This window comes from Gymnoscopelus braueri, assembly GCF_963280865.1.
Source record: "Gymnoscopelus braueri genome assembly, chromosome: 21".
In the NCBI taxonomy this organism is placed as follows: domain Eukaryota; kingdom Metazoa; phylum Chordata; class Actinopteri; order Myctophiformes; family Myctophidae; genus Gymnoscopelus; species Gymnoscopelus braueri.
Genome location: NC_137623.1, coordinates 28,554,320 through 28,575,002, shown reverse-complemented (window position 1 = coordinate 28,575,002; position 20,683 = coordinate 28,554,320). Strand labels below are relative to the sequence as shown.

Here is a 20,683-nt window from a genome sequence, read left to right as displayed (position 1 = left end):
ATAGGCTTATTGGGCGGTACGAACCGCACAGCAGGGGGTCTTTGTCTTTTTTAAGCAATACTGATATTATGGCTTGTGTCATAGTTTGAGGTAGTTGGCATCGCTCAAATATTTCCTTATACAGTTGGCTGAGAATCGGAGACAGTTTAGCAGCAAATTCTTTATAGATTTCAATTGAAAAGCCATCTGGCCCCGGTGCCTTGCCGCTCTGCATGGATTTAATTGCTTGTAAGACTTCGCCCGTCGAAATCCCTCTATCTATCTGCTTTCGGTCCTCAGGAGTAATCTCTGGCAGAGTTAAGCCGTCTAGGAAGGCCTGGACATCAGATGGGTCAGTGGGTGGTTCTGATGTATAAAGGGTTGTATAGTATTGCTTAAATTGATCATTTATTTCTATTGGGTTAGTGGTTCTCTCCCCTGTTAACATACTGATCTCGGGAATGGCACTGGTGGCTGCTGCTTGTCTTATCTGGTGGGCCAGGAGTTTACCAGCTCTCTCTCCATGTTCATAGAATTTCTGTCTTGATTTGAAAAACAACTGCTCTGTTCGTTTGATAGAGAGATTATCATATTCTGCTTTCAGCAGTAGTTTTTCTTTATAGAGCTCGGGTGTTGGAGAGTCGGCATATAAACGGTCCACCTCTGCTATACTATTAGACAGGTCACACAGGCGCTGGGTCTGGCTGCACCTCGGGCAGCCTGGTTCTGGTATGTTAAAGAGTCTGGCCAGCTTCTCCCCTGAATAATGAAGTCGGTGTAGTACCTTAAATTGAATTAAACCATGGCGTATACACATTGAAGAAGTGTGAATACGTAGTAGACTGTCCTGCCACACTTCCTCAGGAAGCTCTACACCCAGATCCCTCTCCCAGGCAGTTCTCACTCTGTCCCAAGTTACTGGTTTTAGGTCCCGTATCAAAGCATATATCACAGACACACGTTTTTTTGCGAAGGGATTAAATTCCAAAATGACATCCAGTTGATTTCTGGGTGTTATGTAAGGGTATGAGGAAAACATTTTCTGGGTAAAACTGCGGATTTGAAGAAACCTAAAGAAATGGGATCTGGGTATATTATGATCTGCATTGAGTGTTTCAAAAGGAATGAATGTCTCGTCTGGGAAGAGATCACAGAAAAACACCAATCCATTCCTGTGCCAATATTGAAACGCTTTGTCTATCACGGATGGGGGAAATAGAGGATTATTTGTCACTGGGAAAAATCTGCTAGGTTGCTTTAAGCCAAAATGTTTTCGGAACTGTAACCATATTTTAAGTGAGGCTTTAACCACAGGATTTGTAAGTTGTATGTTACGGCCAAATGGTAATGGTGAGGTGAGTATTGGCAAAGGATTGGACAGCAACTCCATATGAACCCAGTCAGGTCCCTGTTCATGCTCATATGTGTATCTCCAATGCAAACATTTTACTATATTTGCAGCCCAATAGTACCATAGAAAATTTGGTAAACCCAGTCCTCCAGCTTCCCTAGGAACCTCTAAGTACATTTTTTTCATCCTAGGGTTCGAATTATTCCAGATAAAAGATGAGATTAACCTATCTATTTGTTTAAATGACATTTTTGATATGAATATTGGAATCATTTGAAAGAGATAGAGAAACCTAGGTAAAACCGTCATTTTAACTATATTAATGCGCCCAGCTAATGAAATCGGTAGTGTTGACCATTTTTTGAAGTCTTGTGTTGTTCGTTCAATTAATGCCTTAAAATTATAATTATATAATTCCCCCATTGTATGGGTGACTTTCACTCCTAAATAAGTGAAAGCTTTAAGTTCAAGTTTGAATGGGAAACTGGAGTAATCTCCATCTTTATGGGTAATTGGAAAAAGCAAACTCTTTGAATAGTTCAGCTTATAGCCCGACAGGTAACTAAAATTGTCCAGAGTGAGCAGTACTTTTGGTATCGAATCCGTTGGGTTGGATACGTACAGGAGTAAGTCATCTGCATACAGCGACACCTTATGAACTTTACCTCCTCTGGAGATGCCACCAATGCCATCCTCTGCCCGGATAGCTATGGCAAGAGGCTCAATTGCTAAGTCAAACAGATAGGGGGAGAGACCACAACCCTGCCTGCAGGACCTATGAAGCGGAAAGTAGCCAGAGATGTTATTATTGGTTCGTACTGCAGACACAGGTGAGTCACATATTATTTTGACCCAAGTTAAGAATGATGGACCGAAACCAAATCTCTCCAGGACCGTAAATAGGTACTGCCATTCTACCCTGTCGAATGCCTTGGCCGCGTCCAGCGAGACCACGACCTCTGTCTGACCTCCAGAGGGAGGTGTATATAAAACATTGAACAGGCGGCGCATATTATAAAATGACTGTCTGCCTGGTATAAAGCCGGTTTGGTCCGGATTGATTGCGAACGCGGGAGGAGGCGCGGCGAAGCCGCGCCTCCGACCAAGTGGAGCTTACTATGTAACCCTGCTCGGGTTGTGTCTCTGTATCTCTGTGTCTCTGTGTGCACTGCCTGTGTGCAGCTCCTCTGAGATAAGTAAATGTCCAATTTAGACGTACCATACATCAAATGAAAGGTCTTTGAAAACTGAACACACCTGTCAAGGTTGCGTTTAAGCCCGCCCCTTCCCCCGGAAGCCACACCCCGGAGAAGGCTCCTAAAAACTCCCCATTGAAACCCCATGTTAAATGAAAAGTGCCCGAATCGCTCCCAAACTTTTTCTACCCCCCCTAAGTGGGGGTCTACGAACAAATACATCGGGCTCGGATTTTGGCTCCGCCCCCCGGAAGTGGGTGAAACAGGCACTTCAAACACTTTGTTGAATTGTTCAAAAACATTCCAAGTTTTTTTTTTGTGAATTTGTATTTTTCTAAGATGCTCCTTTTAACGCAGATTTTTTTTGAAAAAAAATAATATTTTTTTATTGGTTACTTTTTTTTAAAATATTTTTTTTCATTCTTTTTTTTCTTTTTTTGCGTTCGCTTACCGCGTTCGCGCGTCTTACTTGTAATAGTTGGAATTACAGCTTCGAGACGAGTGGCTAGTATTTTGGTAAGAATTTTGTAGTCACAATTCAATAGGCTTATTGGGCGGTACGAACCGCACAGCAGGGGGTCTTTGTCTTTTTTAAGCAATACTGATATTATGGCTTGTGTCATAGTTTGAGGTAGTTGGCATCGCTCAAATATTTCCTTATACAGTTGGCTGAGAATCGGAGACAGTTTAGCAGCAAATTCTTTATAGATTTCAATTGAAAAGCCATCTGGCCCCGGTGCCTTGCCGCTCTGCATGGATTTAATTGCTTGTAAGACTTCGCCCGTCGAAATCCCTCTATCTATCTGCTTTCGGTCCTCAGGAGTAATCTCTGGCAGAGTTAAGCCGTCTAGGAAGGCCTGGACATCAGATGGGTCAGTGGGTGGTTCTGATGTATAAAGGGTTGTATAGTATTGCTTAAATTGATCATTTATTTCTATTGGGTTAGTGGTTCTCTCCCCTGTTAACATACTGATCTCGGGAATGGCACTGGTGGCTGCTGCTTGTCTTATCTGGTGGGCCAGGAGTTTACCAGCTCTCTCTCCATGTTCATAGAATTTCTGTCTTGATTTGAAAAACAACTGCTCTGTTCGTTTGATAGAGAGATTATCATATTCTGCTTTCAGCAGTAGTTTTTCTTTATAGAGCTCGGGTGTTGGAGAGTCGGCATATAAACGGTCCACCTCTGCTATACTATTAGACAGGTCACACAGGCGCTGTTTATGCTTCTTTCTCTCGTGTGCCGTGTAGGATATGATCTGACCCCGGAGATAACATTTAAGAGCTTCCCAGACTGTAGATAGTGACATATCTGGTGTCTGGTTAATTTCCAAAAAATAATCAATCTGTTGAGAAATTAATTCCTTAAATGAATCTCTAGACAGCATCAAAGGATCAAAGCGCCAAGTACGTTGAGGTCTGACACATTCCGGAAAATTAATGTCCAATTGTACCGGACTATGGTCAGATATGACAATGCTATTATATTGGCTGTCTTTTACTAGAGAAAGACTCCTACTATCCAACAGAAAGAAATCAATCCTACTGTATGAGTGATGTACGGGTGAAAAAAACGAGTATTGTCTAACAGTTGGGTTGTCTCTTCTCCATGGGTCAAAGAGTGCATATGCTTCTATGAATGACTGAATAACAGCACCAGCTTTTGAGATCTTACTATTCGGTCTGGGATTTGATCTATCCTGTTGTGGTCCCAAAACAAGATTAAAGTCCCCCCCCCAATATAGTTGGTAATTGTTGAGGTCGGGGAGTGTTGCTATGAAGTTAGTGAAAAAGACTGGGTCGTCCCAATTTGGTCCATATATATTGGCTAATGCCACACTAGTGCCATAGAGGGTACCCATCACTATCACATATCTCCCTCTAGAGTCAGCTACAGTCTGTTGCGGGACAAATGGAACACCCTTTCTAATCAGAATAGCTGTGCCCCGTGTCCTATTTTCGTTCTTAGAACAGAAACTTTGTCCTATCCAAGCTTTTTTTAACTTTGCATGTTCACTTGAACGTAAATGGGTCTCTTGTAAAAACATTACATCTGAGCCCAAAGATTTTAGATGTGCAAAGACCCTACTGCGCTTTACTGGGTTATGAATTCCTCTAATGTTCCAACTTATAAAGCGAAGATGCCCTGCATTTAAAGTGTCAGCCATCAAGGTCTGATATAGATGAATAAATGACTGAAAAGGTCCCTGTCCAATGTGAAAACGTGTAGAATAAGAGAGTTAACAGTCCCTGCTTAAAAACCACATGACAAAAACTGAGCCTAAAAAACCTATGCTGATCTACTAAACCCCTCGAGATCGCATATCCCATTGTTGCTATCTAGCTGTCAAGCTAACAAAAACGCAACAAAAAGCAAGCCATGGCCTGTATTACAAAAATATAGCAATCTGCCAGTAAAGTGGGCTAATTTTTCTCCTGAAAGTGGAAAAAAAACAAAAACAAATGGGGAAAACAACAAACTAAAAGACGGGCAACGGAGCCAACACAGTTATGTAGTCAAGAGCTTCATGGCAGTCTTCAGTAAGAAAACACAGTAGCAACAGCATTACAGGAAATGAAAAAGAATAGAGGGAAAAACTAACTAAGACCAATTAAACTATTGTACATTGGTGTGGGAAGTCAATCCTATAATGTGTTAAAGCATTCAACTGCTCAATGTGCTCTGTTTAGTGAGAATGGGCGAAAAATGGAGGAAAAAAAAAAAAAAAAAAAAAAAATTGTAAACCGGAAATAGAAAACCGGAAATAGAAAACCGGAAACAGTAAACCGGAAATAGAAAACCGGAAATAGAAAACCGGAAACAGTAAACCGGAAACAGTAAACCGGAACCACCAGCAAACCGGAAATAGTAAACCGGAAACAGTCAACCGGAAATAGTAAATCGGAAACAGCGAACCGGAAACAGCGAACCGGAAACAGTTAACTATTTGTTCCGCCCATCAAACCGGAACCGGAAATCAACGCGTGTAACAGGAAAGGGAAACGAGCCATATCCGCATGTACATCCTGCACTAACAGCCACTATTGGGCGTACTATACAGAGCCCGTGCGTAAAGGTATAGCATTAGCCATAATAGCTCCAGCTGCACGTCAAGCCAGAACGTTACAGACAATCAAACGGTCGAAAAAATATAAATAAAATAATTAAAAGATGTGAACATGAATCGCAAGTTTCAGACAGTAAACAGTAAATAAAATAAAAACACCCCCCCTCCCCCAACAAGGAACGAACTGAATAGTAGTATAAGTAGCACAGTTAACAATTAGTACCAAACATTGAAATTGAAGTGTTATTTAAGGCTGTGCATATCCAAAGATTACCAAAATTAAAGTAAAAGTCATTATGTCCAAAAGAGCAAGATTAGTTATGCGTGTGGGTCAGAACAACCAAACTTAACTCCTTCATAGCAGTGGATCACTCTGTTGTTTCGGATCACTCTGTTGTTTCGGTGTTGGGTGCCAGGGGTGTCCATCGGTTTACGCACTCCATTGCTCGCAAAGCATCGGTGAAGGAACGTTCAGTGGCCCCCGGGAGGGTGACCCGGAGGGTGGCGGGGAAGTAGAGCCTGGCGACGGCTCCGTTGATCGTCTTAACCTTCGTGCGTACGTCTCCAAAAGCAGCCCTCTTCTTCCTCACGGCGTCGGTGTAGTCAGGCCATAGTGACAGCTTCTTTCCCCGGTACATGAGGGATCCTCCTTGGGTAGCCTTGCGTAACATATCGTCACGAACCCGAGTGTAGTGCACCCTCATAATGAACATACGAGGCGGATCTCCCGGTGCCGGTTTGGGTCGTAACGACCTGTGAGCTCGGTCCAGTAGGGGGGCTTCAGAAAGTTGAAATAGTTCTTTCAAAAGTTCGGAGACAAACTCCGTGGGTTTCCCCTTCTCCACCCCCTCCTCCACCCCCACTAGGCGCAAATTTTGGCGTCTACTGCGACTTTCTTGCTGCTCACATTTGTCTTGTAAACTTTGCATATCCTCTTTAAGCCGGTCCACCGTGAGCTGAAGTTCTGTAACAGTATCCCCGGTGAAAGTAGCCGATTTTTCCAATCCTACGAGGCGGCCATCATGCGAAGCTAACGTGGCCTGCAAGCCGGCAACCGAGGTGGCTAGCTCGTGTTTTACAGACTTAATTTCAGCGTGCAGATCTTTGTTGGCTGACTCAATTTTAGCAAAGACAGAGTCCCTGAGTGAATTCAGTGCTTCAGTTAGTATTTTCGGAGTAAGCGTGTCAACCGAATCCTCCACCCTGTCTGGGGTTGTGGACTTAGCCTGTGAAGATGAAGCAGCTTCCATGTTGTTAGCATTAGCCTTAGCCACACGCTGAGTTTTTGCAGACTTGCTTCTGGTGTCTCTGTTCATTCCGGCTTCAACATTGCGACTCATTTGTGTCCAAATGAATGAATAGATGTAACGTTGTTGTTTGTTGAATCCCACTATAGTTATGACAGATTTTAAATGAAATATTGAAAAGACCTTGCGGAGCTTGCGAGAAACGCGTCTACATCCTAGGCTGTACAACAGCGCCCCCCGATTTGCACATATTTTGACAATAAAAACAAAATGGCAGATTTGAATAGCCAAAGTATAAAATACTGGTTATAGCTCAAATCTAAAATGACACAGATGCGTTCCGGGATTGAATGGGTTAAAGCGAGATTCCACTCTGGGTCTCTCTTGTATTAGGAAAGTTGCTTAATACCTACATAATAAATGTTGCTCTCTACATGCAGGATAAAAATAATAAGTACACACTGTTACCATGCCAGATAGTGTCCTTACTGTAATTAACTGTTGTTACTTTACTTCCGTGCCAATTAGTCTATTGAACGAGGAGAGTGGCCATCTTGTGCATCATTACACAGCTTCATAGCTAACGGCACAAAAGACAGCCTAAGTCTAACGAGTGTCCCCTTGTGGACTGGAGGATGAATCTATCATTTCCCCTCCTGCTAAAACTCCCCACAATCTCCATGTGGAGGGGGAGTGAGCGGTTGTCCATGATAGCATCCAGCTTCCTCATGTACTGTATAGCGAGGGAGCTACTGTATACATGAGCCTATTAAACAACATTTAATAGGCAACGTTTCGGTCAAGGACCTTCTTCCGGCATAACTAATGATTATGCCTGAAGAACGTGGGGTCAGTGGCCTTTGTTTTAGCCAGTAGGGCGTGTGATAGGTCTAATATGTGATGAAACACACAGGGGGAACCCTCCGTACACTGAGAGGGTTAAATAGCCGCGGGGGCATTCAACCTGTCCTGCACAGAACAAAGAGTAGACCTTGCTTCTTTTTTGTTAAAACATAATCAGTGACATTATGCAACATTCAAAGATTTTAAACTAGACATCATCGACTCATGAGCCTTGTTGCCAGAAAGTCCTTTCTCCCTTGAAATCGAATTGTAATAATCTGTAACTGTCTTAAATAAATTGATTTGTTACGATGTAATTAATGCTAACACCTGACAGAGGGCAGGATTTTCATCTGAGCTGAGTATTGAGCCCTGCCTCTTGTATGCCGTCTCCTCTCAAACACGTTTTGGTTTTATATCCGTCTATACTGTGCATGAAACTGAGAATTATTACTAATATCTTTATGCAAAATCAGCATTGAAAGAACGGCTACTTATAGAAAGGAGAAAGTTAGAATTAGAATGTTTATCGTTGTCATTAAAACCGGGAAAGCATCTGTGTCATTTTAGATGTCAGCGTTGGCTATTCAAAAACAGCAGATGTACAAGCTCACAGATCTACAAGCTCATAGCGTGGCACAGAGTGCCGCGCTATGAGCTTGTAGATCTATTATTTTTGAAAAATCGTGAACATTTCTGCAAATCTTTGAATATATATATTTTTAAAGCGAACATTTGTAACTAAAATCTTTGCTTCTGGGGGTCCCTGGAACAAAATATTTTGAGATGGGGGTCCGCGGCCAAATACATATCATTTTGGGGGTCCTTGACATGATAAAGTTTGAGAACCACTGGTCTAAATACTCAGAAAGTGTGTGTGCTTCACCGTGAGATGGCCACAAGTGGCAGACACGGGCAGCAGCAGCAACAGGGTCCCGTGCTGATCCTCAGTTTGTGTTTCCCCGCTCGTCGCAGGAAGGCCTCATCGCCGCCCACCTCCTCCAGCATCAGAATCAGGAACTTGAACACAACGATGGCAAAGTAGCTACGGAGAGATGTGCACAGAGGTAAATGTGGTAAAGTGCATTCATCTGTGGGACTATTTGCCTCTATTGAAAAGAATGAGAGAGTCCAGGCATTTCTTCTCCTTTGTTACTTTATTTAAGAAGAGAAGACAATTACTATTACATGGCTTTTACATGGCAGCTTGGCAGGAACGAGAGAGAGAGAAGTGACCTCAGAGTGGATATTTATCCTCAGTGTGTGCGTACATGCACACTGTTTTATAAGCTTGTGCACAAGGTGTGTGTGTTGAGATCCAGAAGTATAACAGTGTGTGTCCTATGTGTGTGTGTGTGGGCATGCAAGGATGTACTTCAGTGTGCATGTATGTGTGTGCGTTACAAGTACTGAGACTGTGTGTAAATGTGTGTGTGCTAAAGTAGTTTTGTGTGTGTGTGTGTGTGTGTGTGTGTGTGTGTGTGTGTGTGTGTGTGTGTGTGTGTGTGTGTGTGTGTGTGTGTGTGTGTGTGTGTGTGTGTGTGTGTGTGTGTGTGTGTGTCCAATGTACATGAGTTGGGTGAGACCCTATAGTGGTCAGCTAAGGTCAGATGAACATCAGTAAACTGGACATCTGGCACATTTCCTAAAGAATGTGCCTTTTATCTCCTGTGAAAACCTCCTTGGTTCCTGCAACTAACCGGGAATGTCTACTAGACCAACTAGTACAGCTTTAAGGCTGACCACAGTAATCAATGGAATACGTCTATTTATTAGTCATATGCATGGTTATATTGTAATGTGAATGCATTATGTATGGATGCATGTATGTAAGTACAAAGACCATGTGCTGTTTAACTGACTGTTCCTCATTAACCATCAGAGATTTCTGTGTGTCCATCTCCCACAGGGCATCCTGTGGGGGATAGACACACAGGGCATCCTGTGGGGGATAGACACACAGGGCATCCTGTGGGGATGAGTGTCTCTAGGTCTGTTCTTTGTGTGGCTCAAATCAAGCCCTGTAAGTCCTTATGTGTGTTCATCTCAGGTATTTCTAGACTATATACTTATTTTAAGATACTACAAGGTAAACAAAGCTTATTGAAAAAATGTAATTATCTCCGGATCTACATGGGTACCGTGTGGCTCCAATGTGGATCTCGCACTTCATGTGGCCAGTCTGTGGCGTTAGTCATCTACAGGTATATGTACAGCTGTAATGTATGACTCCAAATGTGGGCAAGGTTTCAGCCCGATCAGAGCCCCATTGACTTCCATTATAAAGTTAAGTTAAATATTTCAAAAAGTATAAAACATAACAAAAGATTAGTGGAGGTACTTCTGTGGGATATACTGGCCACACACATTCAATATTTTCCAAATATATAAAAGATGCTAAACGTATGGAGTTACTTCCTCGGTTTACTGGCAACGCACACAAGAAATCTGGCGCTGATCTGTCATTTATTTACGATTAGCCCCGGAGAGTGAAATAAACAATCAGACAGACCCATTTGTAGACAGTTAGCTATAACTACAGATCCACGGCGTAAAAAAGAAGGGAAGTGGAAAGAGAAGAGGTAAGGAGGTGACAGAGGAAGAGGTTCAAAAGAGACTACAGTCAGTGGTGTAAAGTAACAAAGTACATGTATGCTACTCAAGTACTGTGATGCGACGCAGTGTGAGCTTGTAGATCAGCTATTTTCAAAAGATTTTTTAATATATTTTGAACTTGTGAAACGGGATATTCTGCACAATGAGTACTTTTACTTTTGGTACTTTAAGTATATTTTGATGCCAATTTTTAATTCCATCCATCACTGACTACAGTAGATCTGAGAGGGGAAGAGAGGAACGGTGAGATTCTGAGAAAGAGTGAGTAGAGAAAACAGGCATTACTGTAGCCTATATTGTACAATGCCAGCACTGTTTTCTAGAATATCACTCTGCGTGATTTGCGGTGTGGATTCCCTTGCCCGCTGACCTCTCACTACAGGGTTTCCATACTGACAGAAAGCACTCACAGCATGGGATGGAAGCTAAGGACAGAGGAGACATGCAGCGAGCGAGGGAGGGAGTGAAGGAGACGCTCACCAGGCAGAGGTCATGTCAGTAAACATGGTAGCTCTGGGAACCCACATCCCCATACATGACATGGCGGCAATCACCTGTGTGAGAGAGAGAGAGAGAGAGAGAGAGAGAGAGAGAGAGAGAGATGAGATGAGAGAGAGAGAGAATAAGAGATCATCCTCAGCCAATTTTTTCCCCCCATATCTTTTATCACATTTTCTCGCAATTTAGTCATTATGCCAATTCCCCTTCCAAGTGTATAGTCCCTGTCACTGCTGATCCCTACTGTAGGTCCTAGGGAGGGTGTAGAGCCTACACTGACTGTAGACAACCACGTCTCCTCCGATACTCATGACATCACCATGCTGTTTCTTTTCACCTGACAGTGATGAGTATCTCCGGGAGAGTGTGGAGGAGCATGGTCAGGGGTCATCACCATGGCAGCTCGTGATGGATATTTTCATTAATATTTCGTGTATACTAAATGGACTCCTAATGTGTCATAGGGTCTATTCCAATGTGCAGTACATTTTAAAACAATAGTATGTCTGCATTAACTACTGAGCCACTTAACCACCCCCCAAAAAAATCTAATTATTTTGGATAATATTAATTGAGTCTAGTGCTTCCAATGCAAAAGTAAAATCGTATTATACGTCATGGCTTTTATAGAGATTGCTGGCTTTTCAAAGGACATGCAATGTTACTTGAGGACAGAAAGAGATCAAATCAAGTTCTACCAGCTAAACCATTGGTTTGGTTTGGTTTGGCAAGGTACGGTAGCTACTTGTGGTTTCCATTAAGGTGATCAGGTATTCTGCTGTTGATGAGAAAGAATGTTAAATGCTTCTCACGGAAGGATAAAATGCCAATGGAACACTGGAACAAGGAAACTTGAGAGACAAAAAAGATATGTAGGCCTGCATGATGAGTGATTAATGAAGGGCATGCCAGGATTTTAATTGCATGCAGTGTCACAATAGTTTAATGCGAAGGCACCTAACTTTGATCAGAGGTGAGCTAACTTTTAGGTTGGAGAAGGACCCAGGTTGTGGATGGAGGGTTTCCATGGATTATGATTGTTGAGTGTTATTATAGTTGTTATTGTCATTAGTGGACACTTTGAAACACTGTCTCTCAACTAACGACAACCATGCTTTATGCCCGGACTAGACTACACCAGGCTTTTCAAAGCGCGCGTATGCGTGGAATTTGCTGTGCGATTACAGCGTGTTTGGAAAGATCCAATCGATATCAATGATACCGGCTACACCAGGCGCGCGGATACGATCCAGTCCAATAGGACTGGATCTAGTGCGTGTGCGCGCATGCAGGGCTCGCGTGCGTCACATGCACATTAAAATAATTTGAATAACCATTGATCAATATACAGTATAGTTTAGATTTAGCCTCGATCTAGACGTTTAAATCATAACCATATATCAACACCTACATTTAGACGTTTATTTTAGGATGCTGACATGGAACCAAGCTTGCAGTGTTATGCACATGGTCACAAGCTCACATCTCAGGCAAGGTATTCTGTATAATGTTTGTGTTATGCCCAATTTATATTTTGATGACAAAAATGAAATAACAGATAGTCATGCAAGTATACAAACTGCCTTTAGTCTTACCGGTGCGGCCCCGTTGACCCACATCACAACGCTCTTCTTGTTGGATGGCAGCTTTATATAGAAATAGATGCATTCTTCTATGTAGACCAGCACGGAAACAACTGCCATTAAAGACAGCACAGCGTACAGGACGATCCCAAAGACATCCAGTTCTGGAGAGAGAGAATGACTATAAATTATGAGAGTCAATACATCAAATAAAGATTTGAAACTACTGTACCACATTATGGTTACTGGATGGGTTGGAGAGAAGAAAACATGATGTTGTTGATATAAAATATGTTTCAGCAATATTGAAATAGGACAGGCTAATTGTAGTCTCAAGTTCGTTTCAATTGTAAAATATGGTTTCTTGATTTAGAAACATATTGTGGGATTTTGTCATTTGTATGGGCTTGAACTTTTTTTGTGAAATTTATAACATATTGCAGAGTGCAATTTGTTCGTATTATTTAGTGTAGTTTATGTACTTATTCCACTCTTGATTCCTGACATTTTAGGGCTTTCATCCTAACAGCAATTATTTGTAAACAGCCAAGAGGCATATACTTCTAGAAAGACAAGGGGGCATTCAAATCATTCTTTAATATTGTTCTCCAAATATTCTGTGAGACAGAGGAAATGATTAGATTTGCCATAATCATATAAAATATGTAGCCACTAGCCACATATTAGTTGGACCTGTTGCACATACAGAACAGCTCACAAGAAACATATGCCTCATGCCCTAAATTATTATTATTTTACTTAAATAAGTACACTTTATACAGTTCTAGTTTAAATACTGTATATATTGGACCTTGAATGTGGGACACTCTCTTACCTACCATGATATTATATATAACAATATAAACAGCTAAATAAATATAATACTGGATCAATTATACAGTAGTTATATTTTGTTTTGTTTTGTATTGTAATTGTTCAGGGCTCTAACAGCCTCAGGGGAAAACTCTTGCAGTGTCTCTGTGGTAACCTTGTGAGACCGCAGGAGCTCGCCTTTCCAAAAACCTCGTACGAACCTACTTAAAAAAAGTTAAAACTCATTTCTGGGAAGAGCTTCTAAAGCTTGGGATCTGAGCATCAACAGACACACATGGATGTGATTACCTTGCTCAAATAAACAGCTGTTATACAGAAAGAAAGAGAACGTGATGCGTGTTGGACGTTCACATGGAAAAAGAAAGACGAGAACAAAGGTTGGGTTAATGGTTTCATGGAAGTTCATGGATTGTGGGCACTTCTGGGTCTTGAGCCATTAATTCTCTGGCATCTTCAATCATCCTCAACAATCACACGATATCAGTCACAAAACACTCAACGGTCAAGCAATACCATTGTGTCCTGACTCAACAATAGGGGTGCAACAGATCATTGAACTAATAGATTTATTCTATAATTGATTTTAACAAAATAAATATTTTGAAGTGGCGAAAATAGCAAATCTACCAGCTCACGCGTGGTGAGCTTTGATCGGCTATTTTTGCAAATTTTGTGCGACACCTTTTAGGCAATCAGATGAATCGATTTAGAATAATTAAGTAATCAACAGAATATTAATCACTAAGAAAATAATCCATAGTTGAAGCCCTACTCAACAATGCCTATATTTAAGGCATTCGTTTTAATAATATCATTTGTATTTATGTAACCAGGGTAGATACACTGAGAATAAATATCTTGCTGCCCCATTCTTCTATGTGTGGACGGTACTGACAGATTCACCACACTACAGATTGGGCAATTGGCAATTTTCTGTTTTCCGAGAGCCGAGTTTCCAGCATGTGAAAGATGATGCTAGCAGCGCTCAGCAGCTACAACAAATAAAATTGATTAAAGAGTATAGTGAAACTTAAGTGCCACAGTCAGACAACCAGAGGAAAAGACCCCTACAGTTCTTTTGACCCAGGTCACTGGGGCAACAGACTAGACCAATAGGGGTGTGCTGCTTACTGGGCCAAAATGTAATTACAAATGAAAACTGGAAGTGTGTCTGACTGTGTGCACTGTGCAGCTAATCTTAGAAACCAATGGACCTATCACCTCACCAGTGTCAAACCTTTCATGCACACTACCAGTAGGTTAAGGAAGACAGTCCTTGAATATTTTCCCAATGCATCAATGACAACGATAAAGAGCATCAGCAGCCATCTCCTTTTTAAGAAAAGGGTCAAAGCATGGCTTTTAGAAAATGTGCAATGACATAAGTTCTATTTATTGTTGTACTGCCTGTATTTGTTATAATGTATCGTTTGTCTCAGACCAAGGACCACAATGGAAATAAGTCTCAGGACTTTGTTGTGTTTATATCCTTGACGTTTCTCTGATAAACATGCAACATGTGTTTTCTTTTATGACGTCTAATCAAATCTAATCAAATCAACTACATTTTGTGCATGCATTGCTCCCACCCACTTGTCCTTCACAGATGGGCCATGATGTCACTGTATCGTACAAAATTGTTCCGTGTGGGGGCTGATGCATTTACATAACCTTGCTGTGTATTGACAGTAGGCTACGCGGATATCAGTTTGTGATAACAACGCAGAGCCAAAAGCGATTTCACTGACACCCAAATGGTAAAATGGTACATTTATATTGCACCTTTATCCAAAGTGCTTTACAATGTGCATTACATTCACCCATTCACACACACACTGACAGCCGTGGAGGAAACCATGCAAGGAACCAATCTGCTCATTGGGAGCAGTTAGGGGTTCAGTCAGTGTCTTGCTCAAGGACACTTGAGCACACCAGGAAAAATAATACCGTCCCACTTCTGAGTTGCCAATGTAATGAACCATCAACCAATTGAATCTCTTTTATTTGACTCATACATACCACGACTGCATCTCTAACCCACTTAATGCTACAGTCCATGAGGAACTGGAGAGGGGGGCTCCGCTCAACACAACTAACCTCTCTGTTGCAACACAATAAACACATAAACCCTGTGACTGACAGAGTAGACCAAAATAACAATTCCTTTCCTTGCACATACTAACTAAATAACAAACAAAAACATACATAATCAGACACAGATGCACCCGTGGCATGCTGGGAAATCCCTCCTCAACCAATTAACAGCCTAGGATGCTACAAATCTTTGTTTTCCAAGTGAGCCCTGGCCAGGAAAGCAGCACACAAATTAGTCACAAAACTTTCAAGACATTAAAACAAAGACCTCCCAATAAGTGTTAGTGTTTCACAAACTTGTAAATTCCTTATGCACGAAATGTGCCAGTCATGGACCTCCACGTGCGGTCATGGCATCAGGCGCAAACAAATCAGTCAGTTCCATATATGGGCACAAAAGGGGGAATGCCCATATATGGGCATACAGTATACTGATGACATCAGGGATCTCCATATATGGGCATAAAAGGGACAACGACTGACAGACACTAGATGTGAGCCCCGAACCTCTAGTATATATGTCACAGTACGTTTGGAGAACCAGTACGATTGAAGACAGAGCGCTCGTTTTTAGGCACGGGGCTCCTTCGGGGCGAGGCGGGGCTTTTCGAGACAGGGTTTATTAGCGAGGCTCGCGAGGAGGAGAAGGAGGACGCGGCGCTGCGAAGCGGGGGTTTATTACGCGAGGCTCGCGAGGAGCCTCCTCCTCCTCCTCCTCCTCGCGTAATAAACCGTCCCGTCCTCTCCTTCTCTCCTTCTCCTCCTCCTCCGAGGAGGAGAAGGAGAGCGCGGAGAGGCGGGGCTTTGATGCCCCGACGCGGACCGGTCTTTTGTTGTTCCCCCCCACATAGCAACCAGGAAGCTACGCTAGGGGAACCATAATATCTATGAGGGGAACGCTGAACACGCGTTCACACGCACACGCTTGTCCATGACGGAAGCGCGCCGACTTAGTGGAGCTTGAGGCCGAGGAAGCGCGCCCTCGCGCCTCCAGGCGCGAGTGCCCGCGCTGACCGGCCGATGCTCTACTAGTCGACTCAGCGCGTTTGAGTTGTAAACCGATAGGGACAGAATAGTTCTTTTCATGGATCACTGTGTGTGTGTGTGTGTGTGTGTGTGTGTGTGTGTGTGTGTGTGTGTGTGTGTGTGTGTGTGTCAGGGAGAAAGTAAAACAAAAGCCAGAACACAATAAAAGTATCTAAACAGTCCTGCTTTCAATAAACCAAAAAAAGCATGAGCGCGTACGCGTGTGTGTGTGCGCGCGTGTGTGTGTGTGTGTGTGTGTGTGTGTGTGTGTGTGTGTGTGTGTGTGTGTGTGTGTGTGTGTGTGTGTGTGTGTGTGTGTGTGTGTGTGTGTGTGACTGTGTGTGTGTGTGTGTGTGTGTGGCCATATATGTTTGTGCACAAGCCTGGCTTGTGGCTCCCTCTAGTGCTGGGTGGGTGGTAAAAACGAGCGCGCTTTCTTCAATCATACTGGTTCTCCAATCATACTGTAACATATACATATATACAGTATGAACATCAAAATACAGTACAACTCAACATGGCCTTGTCTCATGGAGAGGCCATGTTGACTGTTGAGTACTGTATTTTAATAAACACAATGTTATAATTAACATTAAAGTCAGTACAGAAGGAATTAACTCTGGTCCTTGTGTGTAACCCTGTTCAGATTTTGCACAGTCTGACACCTGGCCATGTATTTATAACTTAGGCACATAGGGAATTAAATACATTGACAAATGATGCTTTGTCTGGATGTAAGGCCAGTGCAACTGGTCTGGACTGACCAGTTGCAGAGCGCTTGGGGATAATGGTTGCAAGTAGTTACATTGGTGTGGACTGGCCTTCATCTGACAACTGGAGTGTCCTTCAGTTGTCTCTATTGAGTGTTGTTAAGTGTTGCTAAGCTAACCTGGCTGTAAGTTCAGGGCCAATGACGAAGATCTTCACTAAATTAATGGTAACTATAGGCAGCTGTTTCTAATATTCACACCTTGGCTTGGACACAGGATGGAATAAATATGTCAGTTACAGGGTATGTGTTTTTTTGCAAGGAAAATTTGTTATCCGTCCCAATTTTTTTTTAAAGGGTGAGTCATGTCACGACCTGGGTCTGTCCCCAGCCTCTACCCTCTCCTCTTTGGACTCTGATTGCAGCCGTGCCAAGTTGGCAAATGAGCCCCAGAGACTATTTAGCACTGCCAGTGACTACTCTCTATGTCTGGTTCATTGTCATGTTGCTTGTTTCCGGGTCTCTGTGTTGGTTTGAGATGTTGTATGTTTTCAGTGTATGCTTGTTTAACCTTTAAGTTCAGTAAAGTCTTCGTTAATTGTCAAGCGTGGTTTCCGGGGTGTATTTGAGTTTGAGTTCCTGCAAAAGGGTCCAAAAAACATCCGGGTCCCTGACAGGGTGTGAAAATGTATCAGGTCACACCTGTTTCTCGCCCGTCCCGTTTGTATGTGAGAGCTCTTCTGGGAACTCAGATTAGGTCAAACCAAACAAAAATCAGACAAAGAAAATAAGAAGTTACTGAAAATTAACAAGAAATGATAACAATAACTGCAGGTGAGAAAGGAAACCCATAAAGAGCTTATAAGGCCTGATGATTAACAGAAACGATAATAAATGAATAATTAAATAAATAAATGTGGATCTTCTTGTGCTTATATTCAAATGAAACAGGTGTATCCTATTACAACTTTGTTTTCCCAGGAAATTGGCACAGTGCACAGCATATGCACAGCATATGCACACAGAATAGGCTACGTAGTGTAAAGATTAGTCTAATCCAGGGGTTCCTCAAACTTTTTCATGTCCAAGACCCCCAAATTAATATGTATTTGGCCGCGGGCCCCTCATCTGAAAATAGTTTGTGGCAGGGAACCGCAAGATTTGTGTTGTTAAAATGTTTCAAAAATATTGCAAATATACTTTAAAATTATTCAAGTTTTTTTAAATAGCCGTTCTACAAGCCATTTCAAATAGCCAATATATATAGGGTAAAAGGTTTTGATGCTGCTATATTATTAACTGCAGCTGGGGCCCCCTGGAAACCCCTAAAGGACCCCCAGGGGTCCCCGGACCCCACTTTGAAAATCACTAAAAAAAACTATAATAGGTCTATATGTGTCCTATAGGCTTACTGGCAATAAAGTAATTCTGAGTTCTGATTCTGAATAGCGTGATTAGGTTTTAGGATAGGCTTGTGGTGTATATTATAATAATTTTAATATAGGCTATGGATTGTTATGGCTTAATTTAATTTGTTCATAACAATGACTTATGGGTGTGCTTAAAATGAGTAAGAAGATTAACAAATAACAAGCCATGCTCATTATAGGGTAATATAGTGAAACAAATCCTCAGTCACATCACAACCTAGGCCTGCCCATAAATGATAAATGATCTTGGGTAGGCTATTCAACAAACACTATAAACACGCCATTCATAACAAATGGCTATTTTAACCTTAATGTTCTTTGAGACAATAGTGTAACAGCACTTGTTTAAACTTGCTGTTTGGCTATGTCTGAACAGCACAGAGGTCAGACGGGCTTGACCGCATGCAGTTCAATAGCATTGTGAGCTGAGCTGTGATTTAAATGTAATAGTCTAATTACATAGTAGTCCTAAAGTAGTTTTTATAAAAGCATGTAAAAAGTTTTAAATGGTCTTATTATAGCAGCAGTGCAGATTGAAAAAAATTGCCTAGGCTAAGAAGTTAATGGAAATCGGCTGATGGAGAGAAAGTAGCCTTGGATCAAGACTATCATACTGTAGATATAGGCTATTTTATCGATTTTGATATTTGCACATCTATGATATGCAAATATCAAAATCGAAAAAAAAAAATACATCTAGATAGTCTTGATCCAAGGCTAGAGAGAAAGCAATGCACAAAGTACAGTATCTGCCAGGCATAAAGCCAACCACTAGTGTAAAGTAACCACACTACTACAGTAAGTACATTTACTCAAGTACTGTACTTCCTACAGTTTTGAGGTATTTTTACTTTACTGGAGTATTTCCAATTTTCTGTACTTTTACTTCTACTCTACTAAATCTCAGAGACAAATATTGTACTTTAACACTACCATTTTTTTTGGAAAACTTTAGTTACTAGTTACTTAGATTTTGATTATTATTCCAAATCATACAGTAACCACTTAATCCCTATATAATTTTTGGCCATTTGAAAATAGCCGATCTACAAGCTCACAACGCCTGAGCTTGTAGATGCCATTTTCAAATCATTTGTTGATGAACGTGAAAACTTGTTGTGAAATGGGTACTTTCTACTCCTACTTTAAGTACATTTTTATACCAATACTTTTGTGCTTTTACCCAAGTAAATTTTGAATTCCAGACTTTTACTTGTAACAGAGTAGCTATTTCTACATTGCAGTATTGATTAAGTAAACAAAAAAATATCCTTTTCCACCACTGCACCTGTCCCGATGTGGAAAGGGAACACAGCATCTCATTCTCCTCAGTCAGTACAAAACGCAAGTCTTTACTCACGAAGGATGATGTCGATGGCAACCGGCGGTCGCTCAGCGGTGCAACTCGGGTCAATAGTTCGATTGGTTCCGACGTCCATACTGGCTGCAAAAGAGTGAAAGTTCTCGCGATCATGCAATTTCCAATTTCAACCACTTGCTTTACATCCAGATCCAGATAAGAACGATGGTGGATCTGATGATCTACTGTCCACTAAAAGTTTCAAGAGCGTGGAGTCAAGTGTTCAAGATAGACCTCACACACAGGGCGCAGTGGAAATGCCACTGAGACAACTAAACGGTGTCTCTTGAGGGCAGGGATTTGGGAATCACCCCCGGCTCCCGAAATGTTGTTGAAATAATAAATGAGGGCACGCCTTGTCTTCTTGTCCCCTTGTGTAGCCTCTACTCCACCGGACGTTACTCTCTCTCTCTCTCTCTCTCTCTCTCTCTCTCTCTCTCTCTCTCTCTCTCTCTGACAAATCACGGCTGACTGTCTAATAATTGACGCAGCGTTACGCACGGGGGTCCCGGACCAGCGGAGGGGCCAATTGTGCAAGAATCATGTTCGGTCGGTCATCCTCCCACTCAGACTGTCTCGTTGTTCACCACCCAGTGAACCTACAGGGAGGAGAAGGCGTGCTGCTGGTAGGTCTGCTGGCTGCTGGCTGCTGGCTCTTCCCTGTGGAAGAGAACATGTCTCAGGGGGCATGAAGAAATAAAAGGCTAACAGGGAAGGGGGGCATGAGGAGAGGGGGGGGGGGGGGGAAGTGGTGTAAAGTAACTAAGTACATTTACTCAAATACTGTACTTAAGTGCAATTTTTCTTTTTTTTACTTTACTGGATTATTTCCAGTTTTCAGACCTTAATTAC

The 20,683-nt window shown here is 42.0% G+C and overlaps 1 protein-coding gene across 1 annotated transcript in view; it reads right to left on the bottom strand.

Moving 5' to 3' along the window:
• The window catches only part of slc51a (solute carrier family 51 member A), a 28,540-nt gene extending 8,138 nt beyond the window's left edge, over nt 1-20,402 (bottom strand). The window contains exons 1-4 of the mRNA XM_080417751.1: nt 19,832-20,402; nt 12,391-12,542; nt 10,778-10,851; nt 8,568-8,726 (exon numbers count right to left, since the gene is read on the bottom strand). Of these exons, the coding sequence (XP_080273877.1) occupies nt 8,568-8,726; nt 10,778-10,851; nt 12,391-12,542; nt 19,832-19,910 (464 nt within the window). The 5' untranslated portion in view covers nt 19,911-20,402. The remainder of the gene's footprint in view (nt 1-8,567; nt 8,727-10,777; nt 10,852-12,390; nt 12,543-19,831) is intronic.
• Between the last annotated feature and the right edge of the window lie 281 nt (nt 20,403-20,683).